This window comes from Nelumbo nucifera, chromosome 4 (genome assembly GCF_055504915.1).
Source record: "Nelumbo nucifera cultivar China Antique chromosome 4, China Antique-T2T, whole genome shotgun sequence".
Lineage (NCBI taxonomy): Eukaryota > Viridiplantae > Streptophyta > Magnoliopsida > Proteales > Nelumbonaceae > Nelumbo > Nelumbo nucifera.
This window is the reverse complement of record NC_142652.1, coordinates 26,310,551-26,328,328: the sequence shown is the minus strand read 5'-3', so window position 1 is coordinate 26,328,328 and position 17,778 is coordinate 26,310,551. Positions and strand designations below refer to the sequence as shown.

Here is a 17,778-nt window from a genome sequence, read left to right as displayed (position 1 = left end):
GAATGAATGAATTTATGTTTTGCACCTAGGACTCAATTTGGAAAGAGTATAAATACAAATATATACAAAACAATATAAAATATAAAATTTTGCGCTCTATTTGTACTCCTTGCAAATAGAGCCTAAAAAAAGATTTTGTGATACAAAAATGCCCTTATATTGTGAGTATGCCTCAAAATAAAGCAACTCTTTTTAAACTTGAATCTCCAACCTACAAATTCTTCCCACATTTCCACCAACAGGAGACACTACAGGCGGTGCATTAAAAGTATCTCTCCTATCATTCATGGGCTTCCAATACACTGCCTAGTGTTTTGTGGGTAGGAATGTAAGAAGAGTTTGTGAATAAGAGATCACATCTATTCACTCATGAATTTTGATTAATTTTCATTTGTTACTGTACAAGGCATTTAAGCATATGAGATCCAGACCGATAAGAAACCAACTTTAATTTGCCTTCACATCCACTCGCCCATTGACGTCAACAGGTTGGATTTGGCTCAACTCGACCCTGAACCAAAGGCACTCCAATCCAAACTTGACCTGTCCATAATGAAATGAGAATCCCAACTCGACCCATTGGGTTGGGTTAAGAAGTTAAGAGGTGAACTAGCAAACTTTGGTTAGAGATGGATTCAAATTCTTCCAGCACATGAAAATGTAAAACCCTCTCATATCCTTTCTTCTTCACATTCAAAGGGTAAGGCAAATTGGGTTTAGAGCCCATATCTAATTTTCTATTATTTCTTGTTATATATAAACAATAAATAAATAAAATAATAAGAAAAAATAATAAAATTTTCAATTATTTAATTAAGACATGTAAAAAAACCTATAAACTATCAATATCCTTCCAATAAAATTTATTTAAGTTTTGAGTTTAACAAAATACCATATGCTACCCCGCTACTCATACCCACATCCCAAAGGGGTAGGATAGAAGTTACCATCTGTACAATTCTCTGACTGTAATGGGTCAAGTTGTAAGCCCGACAGTCGGTATACTTGATGCCAAATGGTAAACTCTTTTGCCTTGGTATGAGTTCTGCAGTACCCGACGGGTCGCAACTCACCATGTTGCTTTGGCATGAGAAAATTTTGATTAACATGAACATGATTTGACTGGTAGTTTTGGCATGAAGGAATTTCTGGTTAGGACCGGGGCCACCATGGACTCATCTTCTATCTATGTGTTCAAACATCAAAGAGGACCATTATCTACCCTAGCTGTCATCTTCTGTTGCTCCGCTGCTTCTATGTTCTTAGTCCTATTTGGTGCCACATAGACTAGTGTGAACCTCCATGAAAGCGAAACCCCAACTCACTTCTAGAGACAGACAGAAAGCCATCCAGAATCCAGAGCCAAGTCTAAACAAATGCTATTAGTCTTCTCCATTCCTTCTGGGTTTTATTTTTCTTGCTCCAACGGGCATAGTAAAAAGGTGGAATTCAATTGTGGAAGCAAATAAAAGTAAATGTTCTTTTCCTTCTTTTTGCCCCAAAGTCAATGGATTGCCCCCATCATTTGTTTCCTAGTCTAAGAAATAGAAAAGGCAGAATCAATGTCTCTTTGCTTTACTAATAACAATTTCAAGAAATACAACTTTATTTGAGCTAAGGTCCAAATTTGCTCCCTAGAACCAAACATTTTATTGGCTGATTCCTTAACCCAACGTCCTCCATGTTGCCACGTTTCAATTGAAAATACATTCGGGTGGTTTACCAGAACAATGAAAGGAAGAAATCTGGACTTCAAATGAAACCATTTCCACCAATTCAAGACATTACTTTCTTCTGCATATACATGTTGGAAACTTACGCTCTATAAAAGTGAAGGTTGGGTACTAGAAACGATCAAAATAAAGCTTGTTTAATTTTTGGGGGGTGGGGGGGCGGTTACAAACAGTAGGTTTGAACTTTGAATGATTCCGATGTGGATGCTCGATCAATTCGTGTTCTAATCAAATATTATAACCCAGATGAAAAAACCTTTTCTACCGAACAACAACAGCAGCTATAAATTGAGTGTAGAGTTGTTGGTCATTAAAAGGTATCCCGAGTAGAGAATAGAAGTTGGACACTTTCACTTGGTAAGTTAACTCGTCTGAGTTCTTGCTTTTGTAATTCTTAGTATCACCTATCAACTCGCGAGCCCACTCACCTAGCCACTCGATCGGTGGATGTGGGCCTTCATAAATGTGTCTTTTTTTGGCTTTTGCCTGGAGATCTACTTTGTGGATGTGTGGATGTGGGCCTTCATAAATGGCCCATGCCACTTCATTCCATGTGTACGTACAGACTAGTATACTACGGTATCTAGACTAGAATTAATCGTAGATATTTCATGTATGCATGTAGGAAGGTCAAAATTCTTGACCTGGTTCTCGGCAAGGAAACCACCAAGAACCCGCCAAATAAATTAATACAACCCCCCTTAATTCATTGGCCGCGTCCGTGTAAACACGAACACACCTACCTCAACTCTGACGACTAATCGTGTGCTGTCCGTGCATTCTCTGTAGACTGTAGTCCCTCCCATTGGAACGACGAAGTCTTAATTGGCAAGTAAATCCGAACACGTAAAACAATCGAAACAAGTCCTCCCACCAAGAACTAGTCATCGCATAAAGAGCGAACAGAAATTCATTTGTTTGTCGGTTCCGTCCGGGACGAACGTCTTCGGGGGTTCTTCAGGAGTTTCAGAGTTGAGAGTTGAGACTCATCCACAATCACAAGCCAAGCCTCAGAGTAAAAGATGGGAAGAAGACTGGACGCTCTGCTCGGAAGAACCTTCAAGACTTACAAATTCAAAGCCCTTGTGAACCTCGCCATCTCCCGCCTTGCCATCCTCAAGAACCAGCGTCAGGTCCGCTGCTCTCAAGCCCGCTCCGATGTCGTTCAGCTTCTCAACCTCGGACACCATGAACGTGCTCTCCTTCGTGTAAGTTCCCTGCCAAATAACTCTCTCTCGCTCTCTCTCAACTCATCAAACTCCTCTTCAATTGCCCATGACGCCACTGCTTGATGTCTCATCTCTCATGTCACCTTTGAACAGGTTGAGCATGTGATCAAGGACCAGAACATGCTGGACGTGTTTATTATGATTGAGGGATACTGCAATCTCATGATAGAAAGGGTCGTTCTCATTGAGAACAACAAGTGAGTTTTCTTCTCATCACTTTCAATTGTTTAAGATTTGGTATTGATTAGATGGTCTGCGTTGTTTGCTGGATAAGCAGTACAGCAGTTTGGTTATTAATTTTGACTTTTGAGCTCTCGTTTTCCTGATGCATATGTTTGTTTCACCTCTCTGCAGAGAATGTCCTGATGAGTTGAAGGAGGCGATATCAAGCTTGATTTTTGCTGCTTCAAGATGTGGCGAGTTTCCAGAGCTCCAAGAGATACGTGCGGTCTTCACTTCACGATTTGGGAAGGAATTTGCTGCACGAGCTGTTGAATTACGCAACAGTTGCGAGGTGAATCTCAAGGTAGGGCGGTGGTGCTCATTTCAAGGTTGCTGTCTTCTTACAAAAAATCTTCAACTTCATAGCTCTTGTATATTGATGAAAATCGTCTGTCCATGGTTTTTGTAGATGATACAGAAGATGTCCACACGATCGGCAAATACGGAGAGCAGAATGAAGGTGCTAAAAGAAATTGCTACCGACAGCGGGATCACTCTGCATCTTGAGGAAGTTTCTTCTGATGCTACCAAGGTGCGTGGATTATTGTGTTAATAAGTGTTAAGAGAACCAGAGATACAGTTTAATCTTGGCACATGTATAACTGTTTTTTTTTAATATTCCCAGCAGGAGAAATTGGAGAGGAATCAGAGGAAGAATCATCCCAAGCAGGGCCCTTCTGTTAACTTAGATGATGCTGGGCTTGGAGAGAAGACACATAGTTTTGCAGAGGAGAAAGAAAGGGATGAGCAGTTCACTCCAAGATCAATGAAATCAAGGAAGTACAGAGATGTTGCCACTGCAGCACAAGATGCTTTTGAATCAGCAGCTTTTGCAGCAGCAGCAGCCAGAGCCGCTGTAGAGCTCTCTAGGTCTGAATCTCGTGACAAAGATCCCGACGACAATAGTGGTTCCACTACTCGGGGTGGCGCGTCGTTCAAAGCTAGTTCTGGAGTTCCCTCCGGGAATATTACTGGGAGGGAGGTTGAAGTTGAGAAATTGATTGGAGGATCGAGCTTTGAGAAGATCCATTCTGTTGACAACTCTGGTTCTGAATCAGAAGGTGAAGAACTGGAAAATAACTCTGAGAAAATTCATCTTGAAGAATTCAAAGATGGGAAGGAAAAAGCTGAACTGGAGAGATCACCGTCGGATTCCAGTTCGGATTCAGCTGGGGACTCTTTGAAGGAGACCGAGATACCACATAACCAGCCGCCGGAGAAAATATTCTTTGACGAGAGTGATAATGAGGGAAGGAATGAGCAGGGTACAATTTCACGGGCTAAGCAACTCCACTCAGGTTTCAGTGGAAAGTCAAGCGTGACCTCAAATGAAGCCCCAAAACTCAGAGGGTTTGGTGGGGTAAAAGATGAATATATGCCAGACGACAGTAATGATGTTAAGCTTCATCATCCATCCCAGAACACGCTAAGATATCAAGCAGCTGATCAACATAAGCATGGGCAGGTCAATGTGTTGGGATCAAGAAATGAAGAGACTTCCATTTCATATTCTGGTGCAAGGTCTCGTTTAGGAACCACACATCACTTGGATTCTGAAGAACGAACAAGTCCAAATGATCCAAAAGTAGGAATGATGCCGGTTTCTGTGAGAACCAGACGTGTGCATCGGCAGTGAAACGTATGATTTTAGGGTGAAGAATTGTTGTAGAGGCTCTTTTTGTTTTTTATATTTCTTAATTTTTTCATTTCTATTGGTAGTTTATGATGGTGTAAAGTTCGATTCAGATGTTTTTTTTGGTAGGATTTGGCATTTATAAGTGAGTATTTCCCAAAATTTGTTCATGAGTTCGAGTATAACGAGTATTTCCCAATGTTCCTGATTTTGTTTTTCTAAAGGGAAAAAAACCGCCACATCTGGAAAAATAATCTTTTTTTTTTCTTGTTCTGGTTTTGTTTTTTTCTGATGTAGCAGCTTTTTTTTTTTTAAGCCAAAACCATGATTTGTTGTTTTTTTTTTCGGAAAAACAGGACCATGCATATTGGTTAACCGCCCCTAAAGTCTCTACGTTCATAGAATTGTTGCAATTAGTCAAATAACCTGCTGTTTGAATACGCCAATACTCAAGGACCAGATTTGGTTCAATTTGATCCGGTCCGTCCATTACAGATGAATCAAGTCCAATTCAATGATGGATACTTAGGACCATTTTGGACTGGTCCAATTCAATGTTTGGACCATTCAATTTATTCAAATTAGTTTTAATTTAGAATGGTTCGAACCCAAACTTGGTCCATCGACACCTGTATTCTTATCTTCCATCAATGGACTAATATTGGTTCGACCTGATCCAATCCAAAAATTCATTACAGATGGTTTAGGTCCAATTCAATCCAATAAATACTAATGGAGTTTGGACCATTAAGTCTGGACTGGATCAATTCAAATATATCTTATTGGTCCATCCAATCTTGCTTGAATGTAGTCCAACCCAAAACCAGTCCATTGACACTCCTAATTACTTGACTAATCCTCTAAGATTTTATTTTCTAATGTTAAAAGCAACCTAGCTAAATGCGTGAATCTTGCTGATGCTCAAGCCTAAACCAAAGTAGTAGGTCTCTAATGGCATACGTTCTAATGAATAAAATGACAAGAACATCGGTACCTGTCCCTGCTCAGCAACAAAACATTCCTCCTCAGCACGAGTAACCTGGGAATGAGATCAAGAGCCAATATAGATAAACTCAGTGATGTCACCCTTTTTTTGGTAGAAACAGGAGGAGCTACATAATACGCAGGGGGGAGTAGATCAGCCCCAAGCATTACAAAAAAAAAAATAAAATAGAACTTAAATCCCTAAGGATAAAGGAAAAGCAAAAACTGAGTGTTAAGAGGGGATGAAAGAGCTTGGTACGCCATCTAGTCTTGCAGCTTGATTGGCTTATTTGAAAACATGGTTGTAAGTGACTCCACATTCTAAATCTCCAGCCAGCTTCAAACACTGGTCTTTAGTCTCCACGGGCAGTCCACTTTGTTCTTTAAGCACGATATCACTAGAAGAGAGCCTCCCTCAACAAAAATGGGGAGACCCCTATAGTTAAGGGCTATGCTATGGGCCTCGGATGCAGCCCAAGCCTCCACTACATTAATTGAGAAATCTTCAATAAAATAAGCTTTGGTCTCTAGAACATTCCCCCATTGATTTCTTGCAATGCAGCCGACTATACATCCGCCTTTATCATTTCTAGATGCATCAAAATTGATTTTGATAGAATCCCCTTTTGGTGTTTTCTATTTGATAGGCTTCCATACTTTAGTCTGTATAGGGCTGGAGTTCGAAATATTCTTTACATTGTGATTAACATATAGAGACAAAGCCGATAAGGTAGCCCAACATTCACACTCTGTTGATGACCCCATCAAGAGCCTTTCACAAATAGCTTTATGTGAATTATGAAAAGGCTAGGACACATCTGTCGTTGGTCACAGCCCTAGACTTCATTGGGTGATAATCATCTCATCACATATTTTCATTTGGATGGTATCTTGGCATCTAGGTAAACTTACATTGACTGTATAGTCAAGAATCAACAGGATGCTGGGGTGCATACAAGGTCAGTCCAATATTTGGGAAGTTCTGATTGATAAATAATGACTACATCTTCTCTGTGTATGAATCTATGTAGACAAGATACCTTGGCAGGATACAGCACATGCTCTATTGGGAATGGAGTAACCATAGTCATGTGTTTGCATGGTCACCAACACAAGTCATCTATGCATTGTGTTTTTGAGGCTTGCAAGGACATTGTGGAGAATGGGTAGAATGATTAGAAAATTTACTCTTTTGAATCTAAAAGCATGTACATGGGGCCTTTGGTTATGCCCGATAAAGTGGCTCTTTGACACTCATTTGACCTGGATGTTTCATACAGCACTATGAACTAAGAAAAGATAGATATTCAAGACAGACAATTCTAGATCTACCAAAGACTTGAACATACAAGGAACTGAAGCAGACTAGCACTTGGATACACTAAGCAACCTATATATTGAAACTCTTGTTTTAGTCTATAGCATACAAGAAGGAAATCATTGACCTCTGCTGCGCTTCTTACCATGTTGCACTAAATCACAAAATGGTTGTAAACACACTCCAACATCGTTATCATATTCAATTCCAAGTTCCTCCTGTAACAATTTAGTGCCCATTGTAAACAATATCAGCATGAAAACCAGCATAGATGCATAAAAAAGGTCATATAATCAACCTTGAATTCTTTAAGATCCTTAGGTGAGTTCTCAGTTATTACATCCCATATGTCTTTCAACATCCTTTTACACTTTCTCCACTGACTTATTTTCTCCAAATAAATCTGTTAAGCCACCTTCCATTCTTCTGGTCTTACTAAAGTGACACCTCGCAATTTATTTATTTTCTCCATTTCCTCAACCTGAGAAAGGATAAGAAGGTTCCTAATGCTCTTTATATTTCTCTGACATCTCTGTATCAATTTAAAGACACTGGACCAAATATAACTTATCTCAGCTCTTAGTTTAGCCTCTTTGGTATATATTTGTTCCAGTTGTAAATTTCACTGCAAAGCTTTGATTTCTGCAACAAGATGCAGCAGGAATATGGTAGTCAGACTGTAGCAGATTGTCCTATACTATTTTCTTTCACATGCTGAAGTTCATACAAGTTTCTAAATAAATAACAAAGTTAAGAAGACCATTAATGATATACAAACTTTTCTAATGACCACAGATGGTATGAAACAATACCTGCCTCAACCTCACTGATTGCTCTCCTTTGATCCTCCAAACCTTGTTGGCTTGTTGCAGTTTGGCATTTTCTTTCTTCATTCAATCAAGCACCTCACTGTTGGGAATATCAAACTGATCGATCTTGCCGAGCAAGGTATATCATCTGCTTACTATATTCTTTGAATGAAATGCAACCACTATCAGATAGAGAATCCAATGCGTTTTGAACAGATGTGTTTTTAAGGTTATACTTTTGTAAAGCACCAGCAACATTTTGAGAATTTAACAGTCTATTTGCTGAAGATAGAAAAAGAAAGAAAAAACATAAATATGTTGAAGCAATAAGAAAATGTAACTCAAATAAGGATAGAACATAGTTGCAAAGGAAATCTCAACTGCTTCACTGGACCAAGCAAAATAATTCTTCCATAATTGCATGTTGAGAAGGAATATGCAAGTCTATTATTTTTTATTGAATGAACTCATACCATATCTAAATGGGCATAAACTGTCTCCTATAAGTTGAAGATGGAAAGTTTCACCTTTAAACCAACACAAATGATCATCTTCAGCTTGAATCAGTTTTTCTTTATGATTTGTTCTACAATTGGACATGAAGCCACTGAGAAAGAAATAATAGCTTTCCTTGACATATGCCTTTGACATCATCATCTAAAACGATTGTATAAATGCTTACCAAATTTAGAAATGAGTTTCTTTCTGGTAGCAAAAAATAACACTATGTCACCATTCCATTCTCTATTAATGTAACTGAAAGAATCTACTTCAAACACTGATTTTGTGCTCCCAATTGCTAATCTCAAATGGAGCAGTTTCATCCCATGGGGTTTCCAGATGCAGCATCATTTTACGCCTCAACTGAGGACTACTATATTACATCCTGGCAAAATAATATTTCAGGACATTGGACACCAATCAGTTATATTGGAGTCTTTTTCATATATGGTTATTGTAATCTGAAGTGCTATACTCGAAGTAGCAAGGAAGAAAAGAGAATGACAGAAAAGAAGAGAATGTCGAACTGTACTAGCCAGTCGACCAGTTCTTTATTTATAGATGAATATAGTACAAGGTACAAGAAATTACTGGGATGCCCCTGATTAGTGATGGGACACCCAGATGACTTAAACATTAAACAGGATTAGGCCCATTAACACAAGCCCAGTTACAAGATAAGTTAAACATAAGAATGGGCTAATAAGAACTCTTATCAGCCGAACATAACTCTAATATTCTAACACTCCCCCTCAAGCTAAGCATAGATATCAATCATGTTTAGCTTGCCAAGTATGTCCCTGAACTTCGTTGATGCCAGCCCTTTAGTTAATACATCTGCAATCTGCATCTCTGATGGAGTATAAGGCACACAGAGTTCTCCTGAAATAATTCTCTCTCTGACAAAGTGTCGATCAATTTCAATATGTTTTGTCCTGTCATGCTGCACAGGATTGTTGGCAATGTTGATAGCAACTTTATTATCACAATACAGCTTGAGAGGACCCTCTGTCTTGATACCAAGCTCATTAAGGAGAGTCCTGAGCCATAAGAGTTCAGCAACCCCGTGTGCCATAGCTCGGTATTCTGCTTCTGCACTTGATCTAGCCACAACATTCTGCTTCTTACTACGCCATGTGACTAGGTTTCCTCCCAAGAATGTATAGTAACCTGAGGTTGATTTTCTGTCTCCAACAGACCCAGCCCAATCAGCATCAGTGTATGCTTCAATTTCAAGTCTGCTGTTTTTTCTGAATAAAATTCCTTTCCCTGGGCAAGCCTTCAAGTATTTGAGGATTCTTTCCACTGCTCTCATATGAGGGGTCTTTGGTGAGTGCATGAATTGACTGACAACATGCACTGCATAGGCAATGTCTGGTTGAGTAAGGGACAAGTATATCAGTTTTCCTACCAACTTTTGGTACCTTTCCTTATCACAGTATTCCTCACCCATTGATTCTTGTAATCCATGGCTTGGTTTTATTGGAGTGTTTGCTGGCCTGCACCCCATCATGCCTGTTTCCTCTAGGAGATATAGCACATACTTTCTTTGACATATGTAGATTCCTTCTCTTGATCTAGCAACTTCAATTCCAAGAAAGTATCTCAGATTTCCCAGGTCTTTGATCTCAAATTCTGAAGCTAAGAACTCCTTCAGCCTCTTCATCTCTCTCACATCATTTCCAGTAATCACCATATCATCCACATACACAATGAGTGCTGTAAGTTTGTCATCCTGTCTCCTTGTAAACAATGTATGATCTGCACTGCTCTGAGTGTACCCTACTTTCTTCATGGCCAAACAAAGTCTCTCAAACCATGCCCGGGGAGATTGCTTCAAACCATATAATGCTTTCCTTAGTTTACATACCTTCTTTCCAACATCATATCCAGGTGGGGGTTCCATGAATACCTCTTTATGAAGATCACCATTTAGGAAGACATTCTTCACATCCAGCTGATGAAGTTCCCAAGAGAATTTTGCTGCTAGTGACAGTAGAACCCTGATTGTGTTGAGCTTTGCTACTGGGGCAAAGGTTTCCTTGTAGTCAATTCCTTCCTTTTGTGTAAACCCCTTTGCCACGAGTCTGGCCTTGTACCTCTCAACTGACCCATCTTCCCTGTGCTTTACTGTGAATACCCACTTGCACCCAACAGTGCCTTTCCCTTCTGGCAGGTCCACCAATTCCCATGTCCTTGCTTTCATTAGGGCTTTCGTCTCCTCATTCATGGCTTCTTTCCACCTTGGATCAGATGCCGCCTCTGAATACCTGGAAGGGACACATACAGAGGAAAGGGCAGACACAAAGGAATGATAGGCAGGGGATAAGTGTGAGTAAAAAACATAATCGGCTATGGGATGCCGAGTGGTACAAGAACGAACAGGCTTACGGAGAGCAATAGGAAGATCCAAATCTGAATTGAGTGAATCAGAATTACCTTGGATTGCAGAGACAGATTGATCTGAGTTCAACTGGTTGCAATCATGAGGTTGAGGGGCCTTCTTCCTTCTACTGTATGTAAGTATCTCTTTCTCTTGTTTACTGGAACCTTCAGAAGTATCAGCCGAATCTGGAGAAGCAACTGGCACAGTGGAAGTCTCACTAGGTTGACCCGGAATGCTATAGCTAGTAGTAGTGGAAGGTGCTGAAATGGGAACAAAAAAGAAGGGAGAATGAGAATCCTCTTCCAACCCACTACTCTCCCCCTGAAGAGGATTCTGAGAAGACCCGAAATAGGGTTGAAACTAAAAAAATACTACATCCCTGGTGACATATTTTTTCTTGGAGACAGGATCATAACACTTATACCCCTTCTGCGTAGGAGAGTACCCCAAAAATATTCCCTTTGTAGCCTTAGGATCCAGCTTGGTCTTCTTTGGATCTTTCACATGTATGAAGCATGTACAACCAAAAACCCGCGGGGGAAGAGGAAATTCTGGAAGAGTGGGACACAAAACAGAGAAAGGGGTCTTCATACCCAGTACCTTAGATGGCATCCGATTTATCAGGTATGATGCAGTGAGAACAGCTTGAGACCAATATTGCTTGGGCACATTGTGCTGGAAAAGAAGGGCTCGAGCTGTCTCCAATAGATGTCTGTTCTTGCGCTCAGCGACCCCATTTTGCTGAGGGGTGTAAGCACACGATGATTGATGTAACATGCCTGCATCTTCCATGAATGAGTTCAGGGATCTTTCAAAGTATTCAGTTGCATTGTCTGAACGGAATTGCTTGATCTTTTTATCAAATTGTGTTTCAACCATCTTGCAAAACATCATAGTTATCCGGGGAACTTCTTCACGTCCTTTCAACAGATAAATCCAAGTGCACCGAGAATAATGGTCAATAAAACTGATGAAGTAACGGAAGCCATCAATGGAAACAATGGGTGAAGGACCCCAAACATCAGAATGAACCAAGTCAAAAGGGGCTTGAATTTCATTACTAGAAATTGGATACATGATCTACATTGTTTTGACATTTGACACACATCACAAATTAAACTCTGACTCGAAATGCCCTTACATAATTCGGGAAACAACATTGTTAAGGAAGAAAAGGACAAATGACCTAGCCTAGCATGCCACAAGTGCAGCCTAGCTATTGACTCCACACTCTCCGGACTAGTAGTAGAAGCTTGCATGGCTGAGCTGACATCTTCATCAAAGTAGTAGAGGCCCCCATACTCATGACCACTCCCAATCGTTCTCCTCGTCAATCTGTCCTGGAAGACACAATGAGAAGGAAAGAAAGTTATACTGCAGTTCAAGTTTTTTGTAAGCTTTGAAACAGACAACAGATTTGAGGTAAGACTAGGAACATGTAGGACTGATTTAAGAGAGAGATCCTTGCTTAGGTCAACCACCCCCTTTCCAGAGATGGTGGAGAGGGACCCATCAGCTATTCTCATCTTATCCTGGCCAGACAACAAATGATATGTGGAGAATAAGGAGGACATATGTGTCATATGGTCAGTGGCTCCGAAATCAATCACCCAAGAGGTAGAATTAATGGAACTAGATGCACTAAATGCAGAGGCTGTACCTGATTTGGCAAGAGAGGTGGAAGCTAAAGAATTGTTCTTCAGACGGGCTAATGCCCGACTGAGAACCTCTACCTCACTAGCTGTGAAACCCAAAGTACTTGGTCCAGAGGAGTCGGCAGCCTGCCTTGCGGTGGAAGATGACACTGTCTGAATACTCTGTGAGTTGTCACTACTGTTGTTGGTGGCAAGATTCCCACTTGCTGTGTGGCCCTTCTCTTGCCTTTTGTCCTTTCTCAGAGCAGCTGGCTTCAGATGAGGGTACAGGACCCAACATTTCTCCTTTGTGTGTTTCTCACCACCACAATGTGTACACTTGAGGGACTTCTTGTCTGAAAATCTATTCCCCTTAGTGGAGACTAAGGCTGAATGTTCTCCAGGTTATTCTGTTGACTGTGTCTGGGAGTCAATTTGCATCTCCTTTCTCCTTACTTCTTCATTCCTCACCAGGTAGTAGACATGGTGAAGCTCAGGTAATTCATCTCTCCCTAGAATCTGTGACCTTATACCTTCATATACAGGGTCAAGACCCGCCAGAAACTTGAAGGCTCTGCCCTCCTCAATCTGCTTATCATGCCTCCCCTTATCATTAGCATTTTCCCAATCCAAAATCAAATGGTGGTCAAGCTCTTCCCAGAGGCCTTCCAGTGTTGCAAAGTAGGTTGCCACGGACATGTCTCCTTGCCTTAGGGCTGCAATGTCTTGGTTCAGCCTGTAAATTCTAGCATTGTTCTTTTTCTGGCCATATGTCTTAGATACTTTCTCCCAAATTTTAGCAGCTGTGGGGAAGTGATGAACAGTTCTGGCCACCCTAGGAGTCATAGAGGCCAGCAACCAAGACATGACTGTGGCATTTTCCTTACGCCACACGGTGTATTCAGAACTGCCAATTTCTGGTTGTTTCTTGTCTCCATCCAAATAGCCTGTGAGGTCACGAGAGGTAATGAACAGCATTGCTGAGACAGACCACTCTCTGAAGTTATACTCATCTAGCAGCACACTTGTAATCTGCAAGCTGTGCAGATTAGGGTTTTCCAGGTTTGAGGACCTTGTAACAAGTCTGTTATCTCTAGAGGAAACTTCACCGGATAGTGAGGACATCTTGACTTCAGTCCAAGAGTTGTTCACAGTGCTGTAGGTGATTCTATTTAGGACTGGCCGAAGTGGTCATAGTGTTCACCGTGCTGGTAGAAGTGTTCACAGTTCGGGTACTGTGCAGTGCTGTTTAGGACTGGCTGAAGTAGCAAGTACAGGGTTGTAACTGAACCAGTTCACAGTGCTAGTAACTGAAGTTACTTCAGTTAGGGCTTGTTGTGCAACTTGAAGTAACTGTGCAGTGCAGTAACTGAAGTTCACAAAGTAGGACTGATAACCGACCTGAAGAGAATCTGTAACTGAAGTTACCACAGTTCTACCCAAGTCTTGCTGGGGCACGAAGCTGCAACTGTAGAGAAGGCTAAGTCTTTACCACTTGTTCTGCGCAAGTCTTGCTGGAGCACGAAGCTGCAACTATAGAGGAAGCTCTCCCTCTTTCGGCTAGTGCTAGGACTGCTGAAAACAGTCCTCAACTAGGTCTGTCCTATACAGACCTCTCTTAGTAGCCCAATAGCTACTATTTGCTGGAGATAATCTAGTAGGGCATCTACTTCTGGGTCTTACTTCTCTTGAGTCCTACAACCAAGAGAAACCCTAGGTTCGAACTTGCTTTACTCTCTTACACTCCTAGGTCTTCACTGCAGCAACCCAGAAAAGGAAAAGAGAAGATGAAAAGACAGCAAGAGAAGAGAGTGCGCCTGCTGAAACCAGGAAGGAGCTAATGCTCTGATACCATGTAATCTGAAGTGCTATACTCGAAGTAGCAAGGAAGAAAAGAGAATGACAGAAAAGAAGAGAATGTCGAACTGTACTAGCCAGTCGACCAGTTCTTTATTTATAGATGAATATAGTACAAGGTACAAGAAATTACTGGGATGCCCCTGATTAGTGATGGGACACCCAGATGACTTAAACATTAAACAGGATTAGGCCCATTAACACAAGCCCAGTTACAAGATAAGTTAAACATAAGAATGGGCTAATAAGAACTCTTATCAGCCGAACATAACTCTAATATTCTAACAGTTATAATGTTTATCTTATCCCCCATTTCATTTGTTTTCTCATGATTCAATAAGATTACCAAAGACTCATGTCCAAACTTTACCATGACAGTACTTCCCCTCAGTGGGCAAAAAGAAGACAACCCCTTACTACAAGTGTCCATCAGCGGGCTATGAAACAATGTTAAGATTTTCATGAGCTTGAATCTAGTAATTTCACAGAAGCCCCAATATAACACGAGTGGAGAAATAAGCATTATAATTGACAAATAATGAACGAATTGCTTCATCCAATACATCATTTTATCATGTCGAGCATACTACAATTTGTAGAGATGTTCGTAAACTAATTTTCTGGATCTAACCTGAGAAAAGTATAACATCCACATCTAATTCCATTAATTTAAAAACTTCAGATGCATTAAGAGAACAAGGTAGGACGCCTATGGTAAGCTACTTAGCTCCGCTTCTTAACAAAATATGTCTGAAAATCAGAACTCTATAAATCCAAAGCAGAACCAAGGAAATTAGTCGGGCGAGTTGCGAACGATTCTTACCTCATTTACAAAGTTCAACGCGATACCTAAAATTTTTAAATAAGCAACAAAGCACTGATGAGCAACAACATGGACAGATTCACTTAATAATCAAGACAGATGCTTCAGAATTACTCAAATAAAAATGTCGCAGCAATTAATAAATGATGTTCAGGAGCGTCCAGAAAGTAACAGAATTTATGAAGTGAGATAATCGAATCGAGTCCGCTTGGAGGAATCAACATTCAGGGAACAGAAGAGCGCCTATTTTCCAGGAAATTAGAGAAATGTTTTACCTTCAAGGCTTCAACGCTATCGGACTTTCGGGGCATTGGCGGAAGTGCGGGAAACCTGTTGCAGACTTGCAGTGTTGCAAATTGCAACCTGTTATCCGCATAACAGAGCCTCTCATATACGTTTTTCATTTTCCTTTTTTTTTTAAAGATAAAGCAACTACATTAGATAGAACTAATATTTACAAAGTCCTCTACCCTTGGGATCCTTATGGGCAGGACGATTAAAGTTACAATTTACATAACAAAATTGAACATTCTTCTTTAAGGCCTTCACTATTTGTTCGGCATCCGAACATATAAACATTTCTTTATTATTCCAATTCCGGAGTTCCATTAAAGCCTGCATAATTGCAAACAGTTCGGCTTAGGTAATTTGAGTAGTTCTGCTTCCAATAATATTTAGGCAAGATGAATTCGTAGACAGGAAGATAATACCAAAACTAAATAAGGAATCAGAAATTTTCCCTGCATTGGTAAAGATAATTAAATCAGTAGGATTGGTAATTGAGACCTGCATTCTTTGATCTTGAGAGAACATATTAAATACTGTAGACTCATTCGAGAAATTCAAGGTTTGCTAGACTGTTTGGTTAATGATATTGATGATTTTTTGTTGATATATTTGCCTATTTCTGAAGCATTTTTCATTGCAGGCATATCAAATATAATAGCAGGCAATAGCAATCCAACCTAATATCCTTAGAAAGAGTTGATTGTCATTAATCAGATTATATAGATTATTTATACACGGGATTCAAGATCCTTGAAATATATTATTAAGACGTAAGTTCCAAGGATTTCTAAATAGAATAGTGTGAGAAAATTGACAATCAATAAAAAGATGGGATAAGGATTCAACAACATCATTACAAAGAACACCAAGTTTGTCTGGAAGATCTGCAAAGATCAAGTCCTTTACTGGAATGAAATCATTAATCACTCTCTAGAAGAATAATTGATACCTCGGAGGAATAGAAAGTTTCCAAACTTTAGATAAGCAGAACTTGAGATTTGAGGGAATATTTGGAAGGAATTGTTGTTAATTCTTCTTATATTCTTCTTTCACTTCGTATTTACCTAACTTATGACTGGTACAACTAAACATAAAGAACATTCAAGATAGAGGAAATGAGCAGAGAGCTCTAGACGAACATATGGCGGGAGAATTCATTTCCTTACATTTCTGAGAGAGAGGTCACTATATTTATAGATACAAGTACAGCTGGATGTAACTAGCTTATGGAGGGAATCTTGTAACTAACTCTTAACAGACTTCTATCTTAACTAATTCTGTTAACATGCCCCCGGTAATTTGAACCTCCCTCGTTCTCCCTCGTTCAGCACATTTCTGCAAATCTCGAACTCCTAATCTGTTCTTCAGCAACTCAAATCGAAGGCTAGAAACTGGTTTAGTCAAGCCATCAGCTACTTGCTCGGTAGAAGTAACATGCTCAACCTCCAACTCTTTCCTAATAACCTTCTCTCTAACAAAATGAATATCGAGCTCCATATGCTTTGTCCGAGAATGCAAGATGGAATTCGCAGACAACAAGATAGAATTGAGGTTATCACATAACAACAATGGCACTTTCCTTAGAGTCACATTCATCTCCCTAAGGAGTGATTGTATCCAAGCAACTTCAGCTACTGCGTGTGCCATCCCACGATACTCAGCTTCTGTACTCGAGCGGCTGATAGTGTGTTGCTTCTTAGAAGACCAAGACACCAAGTTCTCACCTAGATAAACACAAAAGCCAGTAGTACTTCGTCTATCATCAATATCCGATGCCCAATCTGCATCAGAAAATGCATACAAGCACAAATTCTGTGTAGCCTTCAAGTGCAGCCCATGACTAACTGTCCCAGCCAAGTACCTCAAAATACGCTTGATTAACTTCCAATGAGGCTCCAGAGGCTGCTGCATAAACTGGCAACATTTATTAACTGCATATGAAATCTCAGGTCTGGTTACGGTAGCATATTGGAGAGCTCCAACAACCGACCTATAGGTTATGGCATCAACAACTGGTTCACCCTCCACTTTAGACAACCTAAGACTGGTTGGCATAGGTGTATCCACTCCTTTAGCTTGAGACATATGAACTCTTTGTAGTAAGTCTTTAACATACTTACTCTGTGAAAGATGCAGGGAACCATCTTGAAGTTTATTCATTTCAATACCAAGGAAATAATTCAGCTCACCAAGATCTTTAACAGAGAATTCCTTATTCAAAGCTTGGATTAAACTGGTCACAACTGATTGAGAGCTCCCTATAATAAGCATGTCATCAACATACACTAGAACAAAGGTGGTATGTTGGGAGGTGACTCTCAAAAACAATGAATGATCACACTTGCTAGACACAAACCCAAA

General features: G+C 40.1%; 1 protein-coding gene across 2 annotated transcripts; it reads left to right on the top strand.

Moving 5' to 3' along the window:
- The first annotated feature begins 2,485 nt into the window (after positions 1-2,485).
- LOC104602986 (uncharacterized) lies at positions 2,486-5,016 on the top strand. 2 transcript variants are annotated; one of them, XM_010266871.3, is made up of 5 exons: positions 2,486-2,941; positions 3,056-3,159; positions 3,317-3,488; positions 3,594-3,716; positions 3,813-5,016. In XM_010266871.3, exons 1-5 carry the CDS (start codon positions 2,756-2,758, stop codon positions 4,818-4,820), a joined length of 1,593 nt encoding a protein of 530 aa, XP_010265173.1. In that variant the 5' UTR covers positions 2,486-2,755; the 3' UTR covers positions 4,821-5,016. The 2 variants fall into 2 exon arrangements, with proteins under 2 accessions (XP_010265173.1, XP_010265172.1); XM_010266870.3 differs by having other exon boundaries at positions 3,810-5,016.
- Positions 5,017-17,778: the final 12,762 nt, after the last annotated feature.

What these genes read in the sequence shown, in the direction of transcription:
- LOC104602986 (XM_010266870.3), top strand. Translation starts at nt 2,756, where the DNA reads ATGGGAAGAAGACTGGACGCTCTGCTCGGAAGAACCTTCAAGACTTAC. An exon ending in GTTCTCATTGAGAACAACAA is followed by an intron (nt 3,160 to 3,316) that starts GTGAGTTTTCTT and finishes ACCTCTCTGCAG; the next exon opens with AGAATGTCCTGATGAGTTGA. An exon ending in GTTGCGAGGTGAATCTCAAG is followed by an intron (nt 3,489 to 3,593) that starts GTAGGGCGGTGG and finishes TGGTTTTTGTAG; the next exon opens with ATGATACAGAAGATGTCCAC.